The sequence below is a fragment of the Bubalus bubalis genome, chromosome 20, assembly GCF_019923935.1.
Source record: "Bubalus bubalis isolate 160015118507 breed Murrah chromosome 20, NDDB_SH_1, whole genome shotgun sequence".
NCBI classification, from domain to species: Eukaryota; Metazoa; Chordata; class Mammalia; order Artiodactyla; family Bovidae; genus Bubalus; species Bubalus bubalis.
In genome coordinates this window covers 44,019,719-44,042,792 of record NC_059176.1, presented here as the reverse complement: position 1 = coordinate 44,042,792, position 23,074 = coordinate 44,019,719, and the positions used below count along the sequence as shown (strand labels likewise).

General features: G+C 50.5%; 1 protein-coding gene and 1 non-coding gene across 4 annotated transcripts in view; one reads left to right on the top strand and one right to left on the bottom strand.

Annotated features, from left to right (window-relative positions):
* Window positions 1–1,911: 1,911 nt before the first annotated feature.
* FAH (fumarylacetoacetate hydrolase) overlaps window positions 1,912–23,074 on the top strand; it is a 30,669-nt gene continuing 9,506 nt past the window's right edge. Inside the window, exons 1-11 of one of the 3 annotated variants that reach the window (XM_044933039.2) lie at window positions 1,912–2,079; window positions 5,711–5,821; window positions 7,209–7,330; window positions 7,847–7,896; window positions 13,694–13,784; window positions 15,954–16,051; window positions 16,157–16,209; window positions 18,421–18,520; window positions 19,792–19,922; window positions 21,880–21,955; window positions 22,385–22,431. In XM_044933039.2, the coding sequence (XP_044788974.2) occupies window positions 1,999–2,079; window positions 5,711–5,821; window positions 7,209–7,330; window positions 7,847–7,896; window positions 13,694–13,784; window positions 15,954–16,051; window positions 16,157–16,209; window positions 18,421–18,520; window positions 19,792–19,922; window positions 21,880–21,955; window positions 22,385–22,431 (960 nt within the window). In that variant the 5' untranslated portion in view covers window positions 1,912–1,998. Of the gene's footprint in view, window positions 2,080–2,134; window positions 2,483–5,710; window positions 5,822–7,208; window positions 7,331–7,846; window positions 7,897–13,693; window positions 13,785–15,953; window positions 16,052–16,156; window positions 16,210–18,420; window positions 18,521–19,791; window positions 19,923–21,879; window positions 21,956–22,384; window positions 22,432–23,074 lie in introns of those variants that run through there. The other 2 variants (XM_006076593.4, XM_044933040.2) reach the window with 2 other exon arrangements.
* Window positions 11,287–11,359, bottom strand: TRNAW-CCA. Its single transcript has one exon. It is a non-coding gene; the product is annotated as a tRNA-Trp (tRNA).

Below are 23,074 nucleotides of genomic sequence, written 5' to 3'. Positions count from 1 at the left end.
AGAATTTCCAAGCAAATTAATCAAAAGCCAGTGTTTCAAATACTGGTTTGTGTGTTGATATGTATTGTGCAGCCTATACTTTAATAATTTTAACTCACTTAAAAAATACTTTGTGAGGTTTGTGAGAAATTTGCATTCCTATTATAAACGTCAGTGCTGACCACTTTACCTTAACAGCTGTATTCTCTCCTTTTTTGATGGTCTTCTAAAGAAGAAAAGCAAAACTCAAGTACTAAGAAATGGTTACCTTTCTGGTTGGATGTCCCTTGGGAGGAAGAAGTAGTTAATTGATAACCAAGTCTGTGCCAGGCATTATTTGACTATCACAGAAATCCAATCTCTTTTTGGAGAAGACTCTTGAGAGTCCCTTGGACAACAAGGAGATCAAGCCAGTCAATCCTAAGGGAAATCAACCCTGAATATTCATTGGAAGGACTGATGCTGAGGGTGAAGCTCCAATACCATGACCATCTGATGCAAAGAATCAATTCATTGGAAATGACCGTAATGTTGGGAAAGACTGAAGGCAGGAGGAGAAGGGAGCGACAGAGGATGAGATGGTTGGATGTCATCACCAACTCAATGGACAGGAGTTTGAGCAAACTCTGGGAGATAGTGAAGGATAGGGAACCTTGGTGTGCTGCAGAGTCAGACAGGACTGAGCAACTGAACAACAGTTCTTTAACAGATAAGGAAACTGATGATTGGAGAGGGTACTGTCAGAGGTGGCTCTCAAATGTTCATCCTTTTAGCTTCATTCTTTTCAGAACTGGAAAGAGTATTACTGTGTAAATTTGTTCTTCCTCTCTCCCTCCCTCCCTTCTTTTTTCCTCCCTCATTCCCTTTCCTTCTCTTCCTTTTCTTTCTGTATTTTTCCCCCTCAGTCTCTCTTTTCAACCTTTACACACAAACACGTAGAGCTACTGTATGCCAGAAGCTCCACAGGTGCTCCACGCTTCATTCAATTCTATCAACTCTGTGAAATAGGAACCATTATCATCAACCTCATTCAGAGAAGAGAGCTGAGACAGAAAGGGGTTCAGTAACTTGTCCAAGGTCAAACAGCTTATCAATGTCATTTAAACACTGGAATGTGAAATAAACAGGTGACATATTTTCTAGAATATTAATTTTCATTAGTTTAGGCCTTCCAAACAGGCATGCCTGTTCCTTTCACCGATAAAGTGGAAATGCCATAGCTGACAGATGAGCATAGCTGATGAAGGCAGAAAAGATGCGACTGGAAACATAGCTCCAGCCCCGGAAGCGCCGTCTGACTTCTGAGTGTCTGCTGTGACCAGGACACCCGACAAGACTCGTGTTGAACTAGTGCTGAGCTGAAGATCGGGCCATGCAGCAGGGGGCGGGCTGGGGTGGGGTGCGGGGGATGCGGGATGAGGCTGAAGTCACCCGGGGCAGAGCCTTAAATGCCAAGATGGGTGTTGCTCTCGGTAGGAACAAGGGCCCTGCCCCCGGCAGCTGGACCGGGGTCGGAGGGCCCTCAAACAGGAGGCTGGGCTGCGCAGAGGTAAAGCTGTAGTGGAAGGGACAGGATGGATATTGCGGGGCTGGAATTTACTGAGGAACAGGCCTTGTGGAGGGGCGGGGCCCCAGGGGAGGCGGGGCCCGAGAAGGGGCGGTCTTGTGGTGGGCGGGGCCCCGGGAGGGGCGTTCTCCTGGTGGGCGGGGCCCGGGAAGGCGCGGTCCCCTTAGTGGGCGGGGCTCCGTGAGGGACGTCTCTTGTGGGAGGGGTCGAGAAGGGGTCCCTTGGTGGGCGGGGCTTCGTGAGGGGCGTCTCTTGTGGGAGGGGATCGGGAAGGGGCGGAGCCCTCGAAAGGGGCGGGCCGGGCCCTGGTGTGTCACCGGGTCAGCTCTGGCGGGAGGCGGGGGGGTCTGAGGGGGCGGAGTCCGCAGGGGGCGTGGCCCTGCCTGCCCATCTCTGCGAGTCCTGTCCCGCAGGCCGCGCGCACCCTGCCTCCCTGTTCCGTGCTCGCCAGCATGTCCTTCGTCCCGGTGGCCGAGGATTCTGACTTCCCCATCCACAACCTGCCCTACGGCGTCTTCTCCACTCGAGGCAACGTGAGCTGCAGCGCTCGCTTCCGGGCGCGGGGAGGGAGGGCGTCCCCTCCGCTCGGGACCCCCACCCTCCTGCCCCGCCCCTGGCCTCAGTCCAGCCTTGCCCCCTCTTGCCGGCACCCGACCGAGCTGGATGTGGGGCCCGTCGTTTCCCGGCTCATCGCCCCTCGTGAAGACCCCCGGGGTCGCTTGGGCCCCATGAGCGGTGCCTCTCCTTCTCCTGGGAGGGGGCTGGAGGCTGGGGCTGATCGCCGAGGGTGAATGTTGGTTCGGAACCCTCCTGCTGTTGGTTCAGATCCCTCCTGGTAGTTTTCCAGATGTGAGTTGTTGAAACCGTCAGCCTATTTCTGCACATTTGCAAGAAAATTAAATGCAAAATGAAACGAAGTATGGATCTCCCTCTCAGGCAAGCAGAGCAAGTTATATTAAATATTATTATTACAGAGAAGTTGAAGCGCAGTCATACTGCCTACTCCGAAGTCATTTCGCTCTGTTTTCTTCCCTGGAGACACCTCATTATGGCCGGTTGTTCATCCTCCATGTTAGCCCCTAACCCTAGAAATATTCATTGAACCGGTGTATTTAGTAACTCAGAGGAATGAATTCATTCACATAAGAGCCCTGGGATCCAAGAGGTTAATTTCTTTACCTCCAACTGGCTTTCTTTCAGCTTCTTGGGCTTCCTGGCGATCAAAAGAAGCCCTTTAGGGGTAGGGAAATGAAATTTCACTTAGTGTAGTCTGATGGGCAGAAAGAAAACTGTGGGGTTTATCATCAAATATACAAGAATTTCCGTGGGTGGGGAAAGCAGATTCCCTTGGATTTATTCATGGCATTTTTGGCTTAGCTTTCTGCTTCCAGCTTTCATGGTAAGCTCCTGATTAGCTCTGAGAAGCCTCGAACTCCCAAACCTGCTTGCACCCAACAATGTTCAGGAACCGTTTGCTAAACGGAGCCTGTGGCAGTTAGCGCCTTCTGGAAAGTGGTTTCCTACCCCCATGACTGATCCTTGTCCCCATGTGCAGCAAATGCTTGGATCTAGAAGAGTCAGCATGTGGTTTCACAACTGCTAAGCCTGACTAGATGTCGCAAGGATGCCAAAGGTTAACAGTCCCCTGAAGGGCCTGAGGCATGTTAAACCTTAACCTGTGTTGGCCAAGCACACTCTGCTGGCCAGCCCTCCCTCTGCACTCCTCTGACATTCTGCTCTCAGCCAAGGGTCTGCACTTCTCCTCAGGGTGCACATCTGGAGGACAAATCGCATAGGCTGAAGCCTTTGCAAGAGGCATGGGTGTGCTCTGACTTATCCCAGAGAACTCTAGAATGAATGCTCCTTAGAGTGTGGCCAGTGGCTTGCAGACTCCATACCCCAGCTGTTTTCATATTAGACTGTGCAAGGACAGCCACTGTACAGAGGTTCACTGCCTTCTGAGAAGAATGCTGAGGGTTGTGAGTTGGCTTCCTTGACATTCCAGAAGGCTGAGGCCCTTCAAGTGGAACTGGCTGTGTTGAAGCTCTGGCTGCAGGCGCTGGACATTCCAGAGGTGGTGACCACCTCTCCAGACTGGTCAGGTCGCCAAGGCAGAGTCCTCCCTCTCCTCTATGCCAGAGGCCAACCATGCATCATTTGGGTGGAACAGTAGTGAACAAGGGTTCCCAGGTGGCGATAGTGGTAAAGAACCCGCCTGCCAATGCAGGAGATGTTAAGAGGCATGGGTTTGATCTCTGGGTTGGGAAGATCCCCTGGAGGAGGAAATGGCAACCCACTCCAGTATTCTTGACATATGTACACTACTAGTGGAAAGCTGTTGTATAGCATAGGAAGCTCAGCTTGGTGCCCTGTGATGACTTAGAGGGGTGGGATGGAGATATATGTACATATGGCTGATTCACTTTGCTGTATAGCAGAAGCTAAACAAAATTGTAGAGCAAGTATACTGCCATAAAAAAAAGAGAAGTCCCAACAATTAATGGAGGGACTTGCTATCTTGAGTCCTAGGGTCAGGGTTGGTCGGACACACGGGCTGCTTCTCACCTTTATTTGCAGCCGAGGAAGCAGGCAGCCACCCTTATGATTAGGTCTTGGCTGCTGCTAGTGGCCTCAGCTCCCTTCTTCCTCCAGCAGAGTGTGGGTGCCAGGGTCAGAGAAATGGCTCAAGGGTCTACCAGCAGATCAGCCTCTTCCCAATTGGCCTGGGGCCTCAGGCCTGGGTAAGGGTGTGGTTCTGCTCTACACCTGTCCCCAGGGCTGACGTGCATGGAGAGGTAACCATCTTCTCTTAGTCCCCGAAAATGAGCAGCCAGTGGAGATAAAGCCAGCCGTTAGCCCTACCTCTTAAACTCACTGGACATGAGATGGCAAAGCTGGTAGTTCAGGAGAACTGGAAGCTCAGCTCAGGATGAGCCCAGCTGGTTGAGTCTGTAAACATGCTCTCAGGTTTCTTCTTCTTCTTTTTTTTTTTTTTTTTAAAGCTTTACCAAGAGTCAAACACTTTCTATTTATTCATTTGGCTGTGCCGGATCTTAGTTGTGGCTCGTAGGATCTTCATTGTGTCATACGAGGTCTTCAGTTGCTGCACACTGGCATGTGGGCTCAGTATTTGTGGCATGTGGGCTTAGATGCTCCATGGCATGAGGGATCCTAGTTCCCTGTCTAGGGATCAAACCTATGTCCCCTGCGTTGCAAGGCAGATTCTTAACCACTGGACCACCAGGAAGTCCTTCTTGAATTCCTCGTTGATAAACCAAGTTCAGCACTGTGAGGACAAAGGCCAGACTTTGCCAAATACTTGAGACATCTTCATATTCAGGCTTGAAGCCTGGATCTAATGGTGCAGAAAGGAACTTCCCTCGAATGTTCTAACAGTCTGGCTTCCTGCTTCCTCATGACCTGAACTCTGCTCTGATTGAGCCATAACAGAGTACATTAGCCCAAGCCCCTGACCCTCCTCTGTGCCTGGGACACTCTCTGCTCTGCTGTGCAGAGGAATTGCCCTAAGAAAAAGCCTAGGTTTAACCTAAGAAATAATCCAGTTGCCTGGTGAGGTGGTGAGCTCCCTGTCACCAGAGGCATTTAAGTGACACCTGAGAAACTTTGTTGGGGACTTGGCCTGGATAAGGGTCTTGGATTATGCAGGAAACATTCTTTCCTCTCTGTGTCCTCGAGGCAGAGATGGTGCCAGGCTCTGCCCAGACAGAGATGACAAGGTCAGTTTCAGCCCTCTGAGAGGCAAAAGCAGCTGGGGTATGGTGCTAAGGATCCAATTCCTCAGCCCCTCTCCACAGTGTGCATCCATGCATAGTTGTTTCAGTTGTGTTGGACTCTTTGCAACCCCATGGATTGAGCCCCCCAGGTTTCTCTGCCCATGGGATTCTCCAGGCAAGAATACTGGAGTGGGTTGCCATGCCCTCCTCCAGGGGATCTTCCTGACCTGGCAGTAGAACCCGAGTCTCCTGTATCTGCTACATTGCAAGCAGATTCTTTATCCACTGAGCCACCTGGGAAGCCCTTCCTCTCCACAGAGGGCCATCTATAAAGCAGGGCCCTTGGGCTCTTAGATAGACAGACTTGCTGGGTATGTGAGCCCAGCCTGGCCAACTGCTCCCAGTGATGACCATGCCATCTTCCTTCCAGCCAAGACCGAGGATCGGCGTGGCCATTGGGGACCAGATCCTGGACCTCAGTGTCATCAAGCACCTCTTCACTGGCCCGATCCTCTCCAGCCACCAGGATGTCTTCAATAAGGTAGAACATTGGGATGTGGCTTGCACTGGATCTCAGTGGCCATTTGTTGCAAATGCCACTAAGAAAATGGTCTTTACCTTCCATTTCTTTTCTTTTTAAAAATCTATTTAGCTGCGCCAGGTCTTAGATGTGGCAGGCAGGATCTTTGTTGCATAATGGGGATCTAGTTCCCTGACCAGAGATCAAATCCAGGCCCCCTGTATTGGCAGTGTGCGGTCTTGGACCACCAGAGAAGTCCCTGCCTTGCATTTCTGACAGCGGTGGTGCCTTGAGATCTCAGGGATTTTCCTTGGATAGTCAGTAATTCAGTTGTGTCCAGCTCTTTTCAATCCCATGGACTATAGCTGGCCAGGCTCCTTTGTCCATGGGATTCTCCAGGTAAGAATACTGGGAGCCAGGAGCTCCGCTCTCTAGGTTTAAATACAGCCTAGGAGGAATGGACAGCTGGCCCCAAGTGCCCTCTGTGTTGCCACCACTTTAGAAGTCAGCCTGAAGGACATGTACATGGGCAATGGATGTGAATGTACTTCCCTGTGAATGGTCAAATGCTTTTAAAAAAAAAATTATTTACTTATTTGCACAGGTCTTAGTTGCAGCACAGGGTATCTTTGTTGCTGTGTGTAGAGTCTTTGGAACATGTGGGATCTAGTTCCCTGACCAGGGATCAAACTCAAGCCCCCTGCACTGGAAGTGCAGAATCTTAGCCATTGGAACACCAGGGAAGTCCCTGTCTAAGTGCTTTGATGTGCATCCTCTCCTTCCACGGAAGGAAGGTGATATTTATTGAGTACCTCCCTATGCGTCAGGAGTTTTACACATACCTCTCATTCAATACTCACAATGACCCTCTGGCATAGGACTGGCATCCTCATTAGATCTGATGAGGGTCTAACTTGAAACAAGACACAATTTTCCCAGGTCACATGGCTGCAAGGATTGGAGCCAGGACTGGAACTCTGGCCTTGAAAATCCACAAGTGCTTTTTAGGCTGCACCTCAGTGGCTCAGAAACCTCTTCTTAGCTTATGTGAAGGGGGTTGGTGCAAGACCCCTGCAGACTGAAGGCCTCCGCTGGAGGGACAAGCCATTTTCATTGCAGGCTGGCCCGAGCTTAACGGGGCAGCCATTCCAGAAGGCAGCTCTTGGGCTTGGCCAATTGCCTATAAGGCCATGTGGGGATGAAACCCCAATAGGAACAATGACACATCTCTTCCACTGGATGAACAAATGATGGAACTAAGAACTCAAGTCCTGAGGGTTTGAATGAACTGGAGATAAGTGACAGGGGCCCCAGAGAGCTGCTAGGCTGGCTCCTGTCAACAGGAGGGATAGTGCAAGGGGCTTTCCCACCGGTGATCTCCTTTTCTTCTTCCCCATCTTGGTCCTAGCCAACTCTCAACAGCTTCATGGGCCTGGGTCAGGCTGCCTGGAAGGAGGCTAGAGCATTCTTGCAGAACCTGCTGTCTGCCAGCCAAGCCAGGCTCAGAGATGATGTGGAGCTTCGGCAGCGGTGAGGAGTCCGTGGTCCTTGGTGGGCAGGGATGAGGAGATCTGCCTGGGCAGAGGGGGACAGTGTGGTCATCAGGGACATTCTGAGTCATGGTCTGGCTGCTTTGGCCTCATCTGGCTCCCACCTGGGGTACATTTTGGTGGGAAGGCTCTGGGCCAACAGGAATTACTTCTCTGGCTGGACTGGGGTGTCCAGGCTATGTCTGGCCCCCCGCCCCCCGCCCCCGGCCCCCTCCCTTTTCACTCAGCTATTCCTCATCAGCATCATCCATGTGCTTGTCTGGTCTCTAAACTAGGGGTAGTTTGGTTTGTTTCCTAGAGTGGAACATAGAAGCAGGAGGGAGGCACCTTGCCTTTAGCGGGTGGAAGTCCATCCTGGTGAGGCGCCAGGCCTGCCTGGAAGTGCTCGCTGCAGAGCAAGAGCAGGGTTTGATCCAGGCTGAGTCTGTGGATGGCCAGAGCAGGGACCCTGCTTTGCTGCATGCTTGACCTTGATGCCCCTTCTTTGGTGTTTCAGTGCCTTCACATCCCAGGCTTCCGCTACGATGTATCTTCCGGCTGCCATAGGTGAGTCTAGTCTCTTTAACAGGATGTGTGTGGAGCAGCTGCCTGCCCAGGGCCCTGTCCCTGCTTCCTGTGGGGAAGGTCACGGAGGAGGGGCTCTGGGGCTGTCAACGCCTCCCCATCAGGGACCCAGGCCCAGCATTGACCCAGGCGTCTCTAAAAGCCAGCACTTTCACTAAGGGTAGTTGCTCACTGCTTAGATTTGTAGCTGGCTCCCTGGCTCCCTATGTGTGCAGGAACTCACTCTCCTTTCCCACAGGGCTGTGGTGGGGGTGCTCAGAGATCAGTCCATGAGTCAGCAGCTTTGAGGAGAGAGGCCGGAGGGTCCTGGAGGGCCCCAGGTTGAGCCGTGTGTTGGATGTCTGATTGGAATTTCAGTCTGAAATTTGCAGTTGTCCAGGGACTTTCCTGGGGGTCCAGTGGCTAGGAGTCCACGCTCCCAATGCAGGGGGCCCAGGTTCCATTCCTGATCAGGGAACTAGGTCCCACATGCCGTAAGACCAGGCACAGCCAAATAAATTATATATATATGATGCTGCTGCTGCTGCTGCTGCTGCTGCTGATACTTAGTCATGTCTGACTCTACAGGCTCCTCTGTCTGTGGAATTCTCCAGGCTAGAATACCAGAGTGGGTTGCCAATTCCTCTTCCAGGGGATCTTCCTGACCCAGGGATCAAACCCGCATCTCCTATACTGCAGGCAGATTCTTTACCCTCTGAGCAATTCTGGAGAATTCCTATACACACACACACACACACACACATATATAAAATTACAGTTGTCTAAACCCTCTTGGCCCGATCAGGCAGAGGGCTGAGCCCTTCCTCCTTGTCCACCAGCCCGGGGGGTGAGCGCCTGCCTGCTGAGTCAGCCTGGGCTCCTGGGTGCTGAGAGGCCAGGTGGTCCTGCCAGTCCTTCTGGGAAGATGTGACTTCTGCCTCTGCCCCCGTTTCTGTGGGCCACGTCCTGGAGCAGCACCCCAAGGCCTGCCTTGAAGATAATCTTCCAGAAGACAGGCACACACGGGTTCAGTATATTTGCTGCCCCTCATCTAAGGGTTTGAGGATGAAAGGCAGTTGAGCTGCTGTGCTCAGAAGCTCATAGCTCAAACCTGAGTGTAGTGAGAATGGAATTGTTTCCCTTCTAATCATCACCCCTGGGCTCCCTGCTTTTCCTCCCATACCCCCTTCATGTCCTTTCTCTTGGTTCTTCCCTTTCTCGACTTCTTTCTAAATGCTCCGCCTTTGCAGCAGCTTTCCTGAGGTATGATTTACACAGCCCACAATTCTCCCATTGTCAGTGTGCAGTTTAATGAGTTTTAGACAATATATACCGCTGTGCAGTCATTCCCACCATCACATTGGAAAGCACTCAGTCAGCACAAAGCCTCTGTTTGTAGTCAGTGCCTGCTGTCCCTCCAGGCAACCATGGCCTGCCCCCAGTTTTACCTCTAGTAATTTCATATCAATAGCATTACCCCATATGCGGGTCTGCTGTGTCTATCTCAGCTGGTATTCCCCCTCATTATTCTTTCCCTCATATTATTTTTTCATAACGTGTATTCTTTTATTAAATGAAAATCAGAGACTTCCCAGGTTGTTCAGTGCTTTAGACTCGACGCTTCCAGTGCAGGGGGCACAGGTTCCATCCCTGGTCGGGGAACTAGAATCTCACATGCCACATGGTGCACATCCACATAGAACAAACCACTCAGCTTTGTAGTCTAAGAGGTCTTTAAAAAAAATGTTCTAAAAATTGTGGTAAAATACACATTATACAACGTTTACCATCTTCATGATCTTTAGGTGTATCACTGGTATCCAGTACATGACATTGTCCCCCATATTATTTTTAGCTTTTTGGAACAGGAGGTCCTGCCCGCTAAACTGGGCTGCGAGTACCACTGGCTGGGTTGTGGAGTGAGTGGGTGAGTGGCTGGGGTTCTTCCTCTCTCACTGTCTTATAGCCTGGCCTGGACACCATCTTTTCCTATCCTTTTTAAGTGATAATGAAATGGACTTTGTGTATAGATACTGAAAACCAACAAGGAAGTAGAAGCTGTTAATTTTCTTTGGCAGGAATGCTCTGAAATAGTGTGCTGGTTCTACCCTGGGCTCCTTCCTGGGCAGGTCTTATTGCAAAATTCAGCACCGCGTTGTTCTAAAGTAAATGCTGGAGCGACATACACTTCTACTACGCTTTATAGTGTGTCAGACAAGTTTTTATAATTGTTTGGAAAGATTATGATTTAAAAAAAGATTCAGTCTTTGAGTCTGCCTGGATTCTCTCAAAGGAGAAATTGAAAGTGGAATAACCATGGCAGCAGTGACTCCCAGTGGAGGAAGGGAAGGGATTTTATTTGGGGCTTGCTATGTGCCAGGCGTGGGCTTCCCTGATGGCTCAGCGGTAAAGACTTTGCCTGGGTTGGGAATATCCTCTGGAGAAGGAAATGGCAACCCACTCCGGTATCTTGCCTGGAGAATCTCATGGAAAGAGGAGCCTGGTACACTGTAGTCCATGGGGTTGCAAAGAGTTGGATGTGACTGAGCACAGCGAGAGCAACATTGTGCCAAGCACTATGATAAGATATATTATATAGATGTATTATTTCCTTTACTGTATCGATATGCCTGTGATTGGCATTATCACTCCCAATGGAGAAACTGAGTTCTAAAGCATCAAAGGGACTTTCTCAAGGCCACACATAGCCAAGAAACAGCAGAATCAGAATTCACAGGGAGGTTTGGGCATGTTGTCTACTGTTTGGGCCTTGCTTATCTGTGAAATAACAATAGAATGATCTACCTGAAGGCATCGTTTTAAAGTAGGTTCCTTCTGGCCCTGAGACCTATGATTTTATGAAATAAAAGGCACTTATTTCCATGTTTCTGTAACTAAGAGAAGAGCTATAACGTGGAGTTTTGTTTTTCTGTAAGTGATTTTCTGTGTCCCACATGCTTTCCATCATGCAAGAGAGTTCCACATGTCCAGCAACAACTGGTAGGAACCTAGCCAGGCTTCCCAGGGAGGGAGGAGGACAGGCAGGAGCCCAGGACCCCCTCCCTGACTCTGAGGTGGGCGCAGTCCAGCCACTTTTCATTTTTAAGATCCCAGATTATTTTTTCCCCCAAAGACCTCTTCTTTAAAAATAATTTTTTTATTATTTTTTTGGCCACACATGTGGGATCTTAGTTCCCTGACCAGGGTTTGAACCAGCACCCAGTGCACCCCCTGCATTGGGGGCATGGAGTCTTAACCACTGGACTGCCAGGGAAGTCCCCCAAAGACCCCTTCTTGATTTGTGGATGCAACATCCTTTTTTATTAGATATATTAAAGGATTCTTCTTCTCTTTTTTTTTTCCTGCCCCATCATAAGACATATGGGATCTTAGTTCCCTGGCCAGGGATCAAACCTGCGCCCCCTGCATTGGAAGCATGGAGTCTTAACCACTGGACCACCAGGGAGGTCCCCTAAAGGATGCTTCTTTTTCAGTCTCCTTCTGGTGTCTCTATTAATCCTGCTTCCTCTCTTTCATTTCTTTTGTGAGTTGAATTAGTACCTCTCTCATGGTGAGGATTCTTCCGGACGTTTGGTGAGTCTGGGTTTTTTTGTGCTCATCTTTTTTGGGGTTGCACTGGGTCTTCTTTGCAACATGCAGGCTTAGTTGCCCTGTAGCATGTGAGATCTTAGTTCTTTGACCAAGGATTGAACCCACATCCTCTGCATTGGAAGGCAAATTCTTAACCACTGGACCACCAGGGAAGTCCCTTGTGCTCATCTTTATTTGTGTAGGAAACTCTCCTCCGTCAGGTGCTGGTGAATGCAGCTCTTCCTATAACCAGCCCCAAGGAAAGGGGCGTGGTCTACTTCTGATGGGGAGCTCTGGTTTTGTTTCGTGGTTGTGGGGAGACTGCCCTGCTTCTCCCTACTGCTAAAGTCTCTGGGGTCATGACCTCGGCTCCCCGGACCCACCCCTTAGCCCGGGCACAGTCTCCTGCTATTGGCTGTTTGGGCGAAGCTGGGTAAAGATGGGGATGGCCAGCAGGGACTCAATCCCCGGCAGTCTCTTCAGCCCACCCCCCCACCCCCCGCCCGCCTTCCCATCTCTCTGGGGGCCGCTGGATTTTGGCTCACTGCTTGACTTCCAGGATCCCTTACGATTTCCAGTTGGCCAGTGGTGCCTTCTTGTTATGGATTTATGCTTCTAACAAATATCTCAGCTGTTCTGTCTGTGCTTTGGGACTGAAGATGGAAAGCAGCCATAAAAGCTCAGGGTGCCCCTGCTCTAACGGACCCTCGTAGACTTTTTGGCTCAGTGGTAAAGGATCCGCCTGCAGTGCAGGAGACTCAGGAGACCTGGGTTCAATCCCTGGGTCAGGAAGATCTCCTGGAGGAGGAAATGGCAACCCACTCCAGTATTCTTTCCTGGAAAATCCCATGGACAGAGGAGCCTGGAGGGCTACAGTCCGGTGGGTCGTAAAGGAGTCAGACACAACTGAGTGACTAAGCACACACTAAGCATGCATCCTTCACCACTGCCTTTTCTAGTCTAGGCTGTTGGTACTGGCCCTGTCCAACTTTTTATTTACCTACTAGAAATAAATTTTTTTTTGAAGAGAGGTTGTGGAGGATAAACAGGCAAACTGCCCCAACTTACTATTTCTGCGTATTTGATCAGTTCCCTGTCTTATGGGAGCCTGTGCCGATAGTATACAGTCCACCTCGTCCGTTCCAGTCTTCATCACCAGGCCCCACTGAGACCTTGTTCTTGGCACTATGTGTGTGTTAGTTGCTCAGTCACGTCCGACTCTTTGCAACCCCAATAGACTGTAGCCCACCAGGCTCCTCTGTCCATTGGATTCTCCAGGCAAGAATACTGGAGTGGGTTGCCATTCCCTTCTCTAGGGGATCTTCTTGATCCAGGGATTGAACCTGGATCTCCTGAACTGCAGGCAGATTCTTTACTATCTGAGCCACCAAGGAAGCCCCTTTGTTCTTGTCACTGAGAGAGAGTCAAACAAAATGCGGCCTGGGCTAGGCTGCTCTGAAATGACTTCAGTCTTGCAGAGGGATAAGACCTGCACACACATGACTGGGGCACAAGTGGGACATGGAGCCCTCCGGCCGGGAGAAGGGCTGGCTTGGATGCTCAGTGGACTTGGAGGAGGGGTGATCCAGCTAGGGAGAGTGGGTGTGGCTTCATGCTCTAGGGGGCGGGGCCTAAACTGAGCTGCCAGGATCTGGGCACACAGACCCAAGGAAGATGCCAGTCCCCCCAGGGGTAGTCACAGCTTGAGCAAAGGCCTGGTAATCGGAGCTGGTGGGTGGGAGGGGTATCAGCTATTCATTTGCAAATTTCATTGTTTCAGGAAATCTATTTTATTTTTATTATTATCTTTACAAATTTAAGAACTTATTTTTTATTATTAACTTGGAACTATTTTTTATACCCTTTATTTATTTATTATTATTAGGCCACGAAATGCGGCTTATAGGATCTTAGTTCCTGGACTAGGGATCGAACCCATGCCCCTGCAGTGGGAAGCTTGAAGTCTTAACCACTGGACCTCCAGGGAAATCCCCCAATTTGTTTCTGATTTTTCAATTGCGAGTTCTCAAAACAAATTTTCAGTGGTGTGAATAGCTTTTGGATGTGCCAGTGTTGCCGGGCATGCGCCTCCAGCCCCTGCTGGCTAGCCGTCCTGGCTCAACCGCCCGGACCCTGACCCTTGGAAGCGGCACTTCCCCATCCTTCAGCATCCAGGTTGCTGACAGCACCTCCGTCCTTTCCCCTGCAGGCGACTACACGGACTTCTATTCCTCTCGGTATCACGCCACCAATGTCGGGGTCATGTTCAGGGGCAAGGAGAATGCACTGATGCCAAACTGGTATGTCCCGTACCCTGGTGTGGCTGAGCTCCAAGTCTGTCTTTCTGTGTCCAGCAGCCTGTGGTTCTGGGAGCCGCCAGGTCCTCTCAGGTTAAAGGAACCAGGGAGGAAAGCCCACAAGGGTCATGACATCACCACACCTGGAAACAGTGACCCCAGCTTCTGGTTCTCCTCTCAGCTCAGCCCTGGACCTGCTGTGGAATCGCGGGGCAGTCCCTTGAGGCTTGATCTAGAGAACATGGGTTGGAATTAGATACTGAGTCACCAACATCCTTCCAGCTCCTTTGATTTGCAAGCTGTGAATTACAGTTCTATTGGTGAATTCTAGTGCTGGTTCCTCTGGGAGGCTCTAGGGGAAGAATCCACTTCCTTGTCTATTCTGGCTTCCAGAGACTGCTTGCACTGCTTAGCTTGGGACCCCTTCCTCAGATGACTGCAGCCTCTCGGTTCCATCTGCAACAGTGCTAATTCCTCCTTTGACCTTCTTCCCTTTATAAGGATCCTTCCAGGTGGCTCAGTGGTAAAGAACCCACCTGCCAATGTAGGAGACATAAGAGACTCAGGTTCAATCCCTGGGCTGGGAAGATCCCCTAGAGTAGGAAGTGGCAACCCACTCTAGTATTCTTGCCTGGGAAATCCCATGGACAGAGGAGCCTGACGGGCTATAGTCCAAAGGGTCGCAAAGAGTTGGACATGACTGAGCAGTCACACACACACACACACACACACACACACACATGGTTACATGTAGGGACCACCTGATAATTCAGAATAATCTCCATAATCTCATGATCATTGACTTAAGTCACATCTGCAAGTCTCTTTTACCTCAGAAGGTGATATTCACAGCTTCCAGAGGTTAAGACCTGGATATCTTTTTTTTTTTTTAATGTTGGAGTATAGTCAACTCACAATGGTGTGATGGTTTCAGGTGGACAGCGAAGGGACTCAGCCATACATACACATGGATCCATTCTTCCCCAAACTCCCCTCTCATCCAGGTTGTCACATAGCACTGAGCAGAAGTCCCTGTGCTGGACATGGGTATCTTTGCAGGGGCTTTTATTTAGCCTCACACACATACATGCACACTCATACATGTACACACATACATACAAACATATACCTACATACATACAGGCTTCTCATTGTGGTGGCTTCTTGTTGTGGAGCACAGGTTCTTAGGGTGCTTGGGCTTAGTTGCCCCATGGTATCTGGTATCTGGCATGTGGTATCTTCCTGGAGGAGGGATTGAACCTGTGTCTCCTGCATTGGCAGGCAGTTTCTTAACCACTGGACCACCAAGGAAGTCCTTTCTTTTTAATGTTGAGCAATGGCCACCTGAGGCAAAGAGCATGCTGGGAAAGATTGAAGGCAGGAGGAGAAGGGGATGACAGAGGATGAAATGGTTGGATGGCATCATTGACTCAATGGACATGAGTTTGAGCAAAATCCAGGAGATGGTGAAGGACAGGGAAGCCTGACAGACTGAACAACAACAGAAAATATTCCATTGTCTTATCGAGACCACATTCTTGCTCATCCATTTATTTGTTTCTGGACACTTGGGAGTTCTTTTCGATATTTGAACCATGTATGTGTTGACTCACTTTCATTTTTATCTTGAAAGCATTTTGAAATTTAGTCACTCAGTCGTGTCCGACTCTTTGCCACCCCCTGGACTGTAGCCCACCAAGCTCCTCTGCCCTTGGGATTTCTCAAGCAAGAATACTGGAGTGGGTTGCCATTTTCTACTCCAGGGGATCTTCCCACCCCAGGGATTGAACCTGCATCTCTTGCATCTCCTGCATTGGCAGATGGATTCTTTACCACTGTGCCACCTGGGAAGCCCCAGGTCCTTATTACTTATCTATTTTATATATGTGCGTGCTTGCTAAGTTGCTTCAGTTGTGTCAGACTCATTGTGACCCTGTGGACTGTAGCCCACCAAGCTGCTCTGTCCAAGGGATTCTCCAGGCAAGATACTGGAGTAGGTAGCCATTCCCCTCTCCAGGGGATCTTCCCAGATCTCCCACATTCTTTACCATCAGCCACCAGGGAAGCTCAGGTATATATATGTTGGCTCCCTTTCATTTCATCTGAAAACATTTCGAAATTTCATTTGTACATGTAACAGCATCAAGGCTTCCTCTCGCCTTCCTTCCTCAGGCTGCACCTGCCAGTGGGCTACCACGGGCGCGCTTCCTCCGTGGTGGTGTCTGGCACCCCGATCCGCAGGCCCCTGGGGCAGATGCGGCCTGATGACTGTAAGTGCCCCCAGTGCCCAGGCCTTGCCGGGCTCTGCCCTTTGTCCCCACACGCCCAAGTCCATGCCTGGCACCCACTAACCTCTCTTTCTGCTGTTATTCCAGCTAAGCCTCCCGTTTATGGTGCCTGCAAACTCCTGGACTTCGAGTTGGAGATGGTAAGCCTTGTCTCGGTGTTTTACTGGCGTGGGGTCTGTATATACGCTAGGGCAAGAGGGCTCTCCCAGTGGCTGCCCTGGACAATGGGCCGTTCTCTCATCTCAACCATGTTAATGGCAGTTCTGGGTCCCCACCTGGCCATCAGAAGTACCGTCCAGCCTCCTTACTCACTGATTCTGTATGTGTAAGTTCATTAACCGTTCATTTGTAACCTCCAAATCAGTAGTCGGAGAGGTTTTGAGGGGTCACCTGAGGAGACACACAGGGTGGCAGACAGTTTGAATCTCAGGTTTAGGTGGTCCTCGGAGTGTCTCCTGATGTGGGTTCCCTGGTGTACGCTTTGGGGTCCCCTGGTTGGACTGTGAGCGTGGGCCTCTAGGTTGATTGGAGGCAGGCTGGATCTCCCTGTATTTCCAATCCTGCCTGGTGATATCTTTGGATTCCATCCAGGGGAGACAAATAGTCACTAGTCCCAGGAGGGCATGCCGAACCAGCCCTCTGCCTCTCACTGCCTTTGTGAGGCTGCCACGTGGCCCCTAAGAGATGGTGTCCCCAAGCCAGATGCCCCAGAGCAGGGTGCAGAGCCCCAGTTTAAATGGGACCAGGGTCTTCTCTCTGGGAGTATGGAGGACTTTGCAGGCAGATGCTTTACCTATGGTGGTTCCTGTCGGGGGGCAGAAGGGGTGGGCAGTAGGTAAATGGAAAGTCGGAGTGTGAAGAAACGGTGTATTGGGTGGGTAGCGAGCACAGATCATCTTGACGATGGTGGTGAGATTCTCTATAAGACAGCATCTTTCTTTTTATAATCTTGATGAAAAATGTGCGATGTTTAAACACCATCATAGAATGAATATAACTGGGACTTGGGTCTTGCAAACATCATAGTTGATTCTGTGCGCTTCTGGTAGTTATTTTCCCAACATGTTCCCGCAGTGATGTCTAGACGCTCTCTTGTTTCCTGGATGTTGTGTTAGCGATGCTCTCCTTTCACAGATATTCTCGGCTACTCTCTGCCAGTTTTCTGCACAGTGCTCTCTTAGCAGTTTGAAAGTCTGTTTTGTATTGAAGTGCTTCCCTGGGGGCTCAGATGGACAAGAACCTACCTGCCAGTGCAGGAGGTATAAGAGATGTGGGTTTGATCCCTGGCTCAGGAAGATCCCTTGGAGAAGGGAATGGCTATCCATTCCATGATTCTTGCCTGTAGAACCCCATGGACAAGGGAGCCTGGTGGGCTATAGATTATGGGGTCACAAAGAGTCGGAAATGACTGAGTGACTAATACACTTTTGTATTTAATAGAAATTAACACTTCACTGTAATACATTGTAAATATGTTACTCCCAGTGTGGTATCATTTTGCCTTTATTTGTTGTCTTTCTTTATGCAGAAATTTTACAGTTTTATAAAGTCAAACATGTCAATCACTTCCTTTATGGCATTTCCTTTTATGTCATCTTAGGGGTCACTAAAAGTCGGACACGACTGAGCGACTTCACTTTCACTTTTCACTTTCATGTATTGGAGAAGGAAATGGCAACCCACTCCAGTGTTCTTGCCTGGAGAATCCCAGGGACAGGGAAGCCTGGTGGGCTGCCGTCTCTGGGGTTGCACAGAGTCGGACACGACTGAAGCGGCTTAGCAGCAGCAGCAGCAGACTCTCTCCATCTGAAGAATTTGAAGATTTGGGGGATGTTTTGTTTTTCTAGTACTTGTTAGATAGAGCCTTACTCTGCAAATATTTAGATCTCTCATCTACTTGGAATTGTATGATGGGTTAAGGGGTGGAGTTTGCCCCCATGGGCTCTCTTTGCCACATCATGGAGTCAGCCTTCTGATTTTTTATGACATGAATACAAACCCTGGTATTTTCACTTTTCACAAGCCTTGTGTAGCTGTCAAATCTGAAAATGCAGTGTGGGAAAGGGCAGAGGTGTGGGCTGAAGGAGATGAAAAGGGCTGCCGTGGTGATCAGGGACCATGTGCAGGGGTCTTGGGTGGGCACTGGCCCGCTGCTGCTCACTATGGCCCCAGCTGTGAGCAGGGGTGTGAGCAGGGCTGTGGCTGTCTGTCAACTCAGGTGCAGTGTAGAAGTATGGTGGATTTGCACGTAGCAGTCCAGGTATCAGCCAGGGTTTGGAAATGCCTGACCTTTGCCTTCCAGGCAAGGGCAGCAGGTTAGAGCCAGATTCTCATCAGCTTTCCCATGTCAGGCTTTCTTTGTAGGCCCTGGGAACAAACTCGGAGAGCCAATCCCCATTTCCAAGGCCCACGAGCACATTTTTGGAATGGTCCTTATGAACGACTGGAGTGGTAATTATGGGGAGCCGGGCATCCTGGTATTGAGCATCCTGTGCACTCTTGGGTCTGGGGGAAGGCTGGGTGTTTGGGACACTTTTTGCAGAAGCCAAGGTGGTCTCCTGGGTCTGGTTTGGTCAGAGGCAGCAGGTGGTCAGTGGTTGAGAGCGCAGGCTTGGGTATCCAACAGACCTCTCGGCTCTGAGCTCTTGGCCAGTCACTTGACCTCTCTGAGCTCCAGTGTTCTTGTAAGTTGAACGGAGGGACATGGCTAATATGTTTGAGCAATTTTGTGCCAGGCCCCAGGGCTGAACTCCTCCCGTGGACTCTCCTGCCAGATACCAATTGGGCACTGGTAATATTTTTGTTGTTTAGTCACTAAGTCATGTCTGACTCTTGAGACCCAGTGGACTGTAGCCCACTAGGGTCCTCCATGGGATTCTCCAGGCAAGGATACTGGAGTGGGTTGCCGTGCCCTTCTCCAAGGGATCTTCCCAACCCAGGGATTGAATCTACGTCTCTTATGACCGCTGCATCGGCAGGCACTTTACCACTAGTGCCAGCTGGGAAGCCCAATGATAATATTACTATTCCCATTTTACGGAGGTGAGGAATGAGGCACAGAGTGATTTCAGCTGATTGCTGAGCTAAGATTTCAAACCAAACAGCTCCATTTCTGAGTTTGTCTCAACCCCTCTGCCTTATATAGGAGGAAACTGGTGCCAGGTGTCCCAGGAACTATGAGGTTGAGATTCCAGACCCTTCATGGGGAAATATCCTGCCTGCTCCCCCCTTTTAGTTAAACAGCAGAAAAACAAATATAATTTGTAAATACAGGAGTGCACAGAAGAGAATTAAGGAAGTGAACAAAGCAGGCAGCTTTTATACCTTTTTACAAACAAATAATAAATTTGTAAACAATAGACAAAACACAGGATTTTGGGTCTGGGGTGCTAAATTATTGAAGAAGTAACAAGATTTGTTTGCAGTCTCTTCTTGGCCTTGAATTCCTGTCTCTTGTGACAAATACGTCTCTCTCCCTCCTGGTACTGGAAGAGTACTTTTCTTTTTCCTGCCCTTTGGTCATCTCGCTCTTGGCCGCAGCCTGGCACGGTGACCTCAGAGGACCTCTGTCCTTGGTCCCAGGGCAACCAGCTCATTGGGGTTGGAGCACCAGGGGTCAGCAAGGCTGAGCCAAGCGTCTGGTCCTTCGTCAAGGGGAGAGGGGAGACTTGGCTGGTGGCCTCGTTGGCTTCTGTCAGCCCTGCTTGTCCCTTCTCCTGTAGCTCGAGACATCCAGAAATGGGAGTACGTCCCCCTTGGGCCGTTCCTTGGGAAGAGTTTTGGAACCACCATCTCTCCATGGGTGGTGCCCATGGATGCCCTCATGCCCTTTGCTGTGCCCAACCCGGAGCAGGTAAGACGTCCTCTATGAGAAGTCCCAAACCCGGGCCCCTCTGCCTCCCAGCTGTTTACCCATCCAGTTTGGAGAGGGTCTGGAGGGTAAGTGCTGTGTCCCCAGCATGCCCACGTGCTGGGGGGTCTTGACTGCAGGGACCTCTAGGCAAGCATGGCGCCAGTCATTCTGCCTTGTGTTTTCCCTGTTCCTTGCACAGTTCTGGGAAAAAACATGGAGTTTTGTAACCTTTAGAATCCTCTGAGGCTACAGGAACTGGCCAATTGGCAGGAGAAGGGGTCCCTTCCAGTATCACATTGCACAACCTCCCGGGTCGCCAAGTTGTGGTCTGTGTGATGGCGCCCCCTGGAGGCCGACTGACAAACTGCAGTGTGGAGTCAGACCACAGGGCATCCTGCTGCCGAGCCTCCTGGTCCCTGTACCACTGTCCTGGCCCGACTCCGGATCTTGGTCCTCACTCCTCAGGCTGTCACAGTCTGCTGCTGCCTCCATCCCATCACCCCCAGTGACCTCCACCAAAGTGCACTTGACCTTGACTGACGCCATGGTCTTGTGCCCTCTTCAGTATGGACCTCTTTGCTGTTGTCCAGTCGCTCAGTTGTGTCTGACTCTGCGACCCCATGGACTGCCGCACACCAGACTTCCCTGTCCTTCACCATCTCCCGGAGTTTGCTCAAACTCATGTCCATCGAGTCTGTAATGCCATCCAACCCTCTCATCCTCTGTCGTCCCCTTCTCCTCCTGCCTTCAATCTTTCCCAGCATCAGGGTCTTTTTCAATGAGTCAGTTCTTCGCATCAGGTGGCCAAAGTGTTGGAGCTTCAGCTTTGGCATTGGTCCTTACAGTGAATATTCCCAGGGTTGATTTCCTTTAGGATCGACTGGTTTGAACTTCTTTTGACCTTTTGGCAGCCCCCTACTGTTCCTAGACGCTCTGCCCCTGGCTTCTGGCATGTGACCAGTCTCAGTCCTGTATCTCCTGCAATGCTCCAGTGGACTCTAGCCTCCATGTGGGGGCAGCCCGGGCTGAGCTCTCAGCCTTGCTCTTCCCTCATTACCGGTTCTGCTCCCCTGAACATCTGACCCTGCTTTCTCATGGCCTCTGCCTCCACCTCACATGTGGCTCCCTGGACATGTCTCAGCCTGCTGTCTTCTCATGGAGCTGTACCGAAACACTGGGAGTCTTTCCCTGCAGACCAGTTCCTCGTGAGGCTCCCTCCTCCACCACTCCTGCCAGCATCTCCCTCCCCATCTTTTTCAGTCTCTGAGATTTGTCTCCTCCCTCCTCGGTGAGTCCCACTCTCCGAGGACCGCCTGGCCCGCAGTCACATCCCTGGCTTGTCCCCTCCAGGCTTTATCCCTGGTCCAGCTCTTCGCTCACAGGCACTGCTCACCCTCACCAAAGACCTTTGGGCTCTATCTCCTTATATACCAATCCTTCCCAAATACTGTTAAAGTGCAACCTTCAGGATTCTTGCCACTTGTGAATGATGACTTACTGAATGCTTTTCTTTAAAGCAGCTTCCATTTGAAAACATAGTATATTTAGAAAAGGAACTTCTAGGTCCCTATCCATGTAACTAGCCACCAAGTCAATCATGAAAAGAAACACATAATCATGAAAATAAAGTCACCCCACATTAGCTCATGGATCACTAGGGAGTCACAGATGGCTCTTGGGGGAGACATTGCTTTTGGACAAAGTACAGACCTTCTGGCCTGGCTGTCAAAGTGGCCTGTATCACTGAGTCCAGGAGCACTAGGGGGACTGTGCACCCTTTGTTGACCACTCTGTCTTCTGCCACCCTCACCCCCCAGTGTCCAGGGACACAGCACTGTCCTGGAAAGAGGGGATGCCCCTTCTTCTCAGGTCCTCCTGGCCAGCTGCTCTGCTGTGGGGCCAGCCTGGCCAGCTCGGCCAGCCAACCCAGCCCCTCTGTGTTCCTCTGCCCTCACAGGACCCCAAGCCCCTGCCGTATCTCTGCCATGACCAGCCCTACACATTCGACATCAACCTCTCTGTTGCCCTGAAAGGTACTGCCTGGGGGTCGGAGGCTGTGTCCAACTGGGTGGACCCCTGGGGCTGCTCGGCTGGGCTGAGTTAAAGGCCAGTGGATCAGTAGTGAGAGAGCCCCGCTTTGAAGGTTACAGCTGAAGTTCAAGTCTTGGTTCTTCCCCTGACCAGCTCTGGGACTTTGGGCATATTACTGAATCTATCTGTTACTAAATCTGTCCGGTTTGTCACCTGGCAGTGGGATAATGATGGTATTGACTTCTCTGTGGAAGTCCCCCAGCTCTGAGACCCTAGCCTATGAGCTTATTGGTTCATAGACTCTTTAGGTGGAGTCATATTAGACAATGGAAAGCCTAAGCCACAAAAGAGTTCCCCTTACAAGGTGGGATCCCCACTCCTTGATTAATGGAATTAAGTCTTCTGGTCAATGTTACTTGTCTTCCTAACAGGAGAAGGAATGAGCCAGGCAGCTACCATATGCAGGTCTAATTTTAAGGTAAGCTTTAAGGCTGGGCAGACTGCTTTTGGAGACGGGGGAGACCTTTCTTCCTGGCAGGACCAGGAGAAAAGCATCCATGTCGGGATGTGATGATGGGTCAGCGTGTGGTGGGTTGTTTCCATTTTTTTGGTAGAGCTACCGTGAACAGTCTAGTCCATGTCTCTGGGTGCATGAATGTGCATATGTCTGGATATCCAGGGATAGAAGTGCTGGGTCATAGAGAGTGTATATCCATACTTGGCCGAGGAGTCCTTCCAAAGACTTTTCCCAAGGGCTTGTTACAGTTTGCACTCACCACGGGCAGCATCTGACATTTCGGCTGCTCCACATCCTGGTCAACAGGTGAGCCGCTGGCAGTTTCATTTCAGCTGTTCTGGGGATTGTGATTTCGCTTTGCATCTCCCTAAAGATGAATGCTGGGAAAGACCGAGGGCAGGAGGAGAAGGGGGCGGAAAAGGATGAGATGGTTGGATGGCATCACTGACTCAAAGCACATGAGTCTGAGGAAACTCCAGGAGATAGTGAAGGACAGGGAAGCCTTGGCGTGCTGCAGTCCCTGGGGTTGCAAAGAATCGGACATGACTGAGTGACTGAACAACAATGACAAGGACGAATGCAGCTGGGCATCCTGTCATATGCT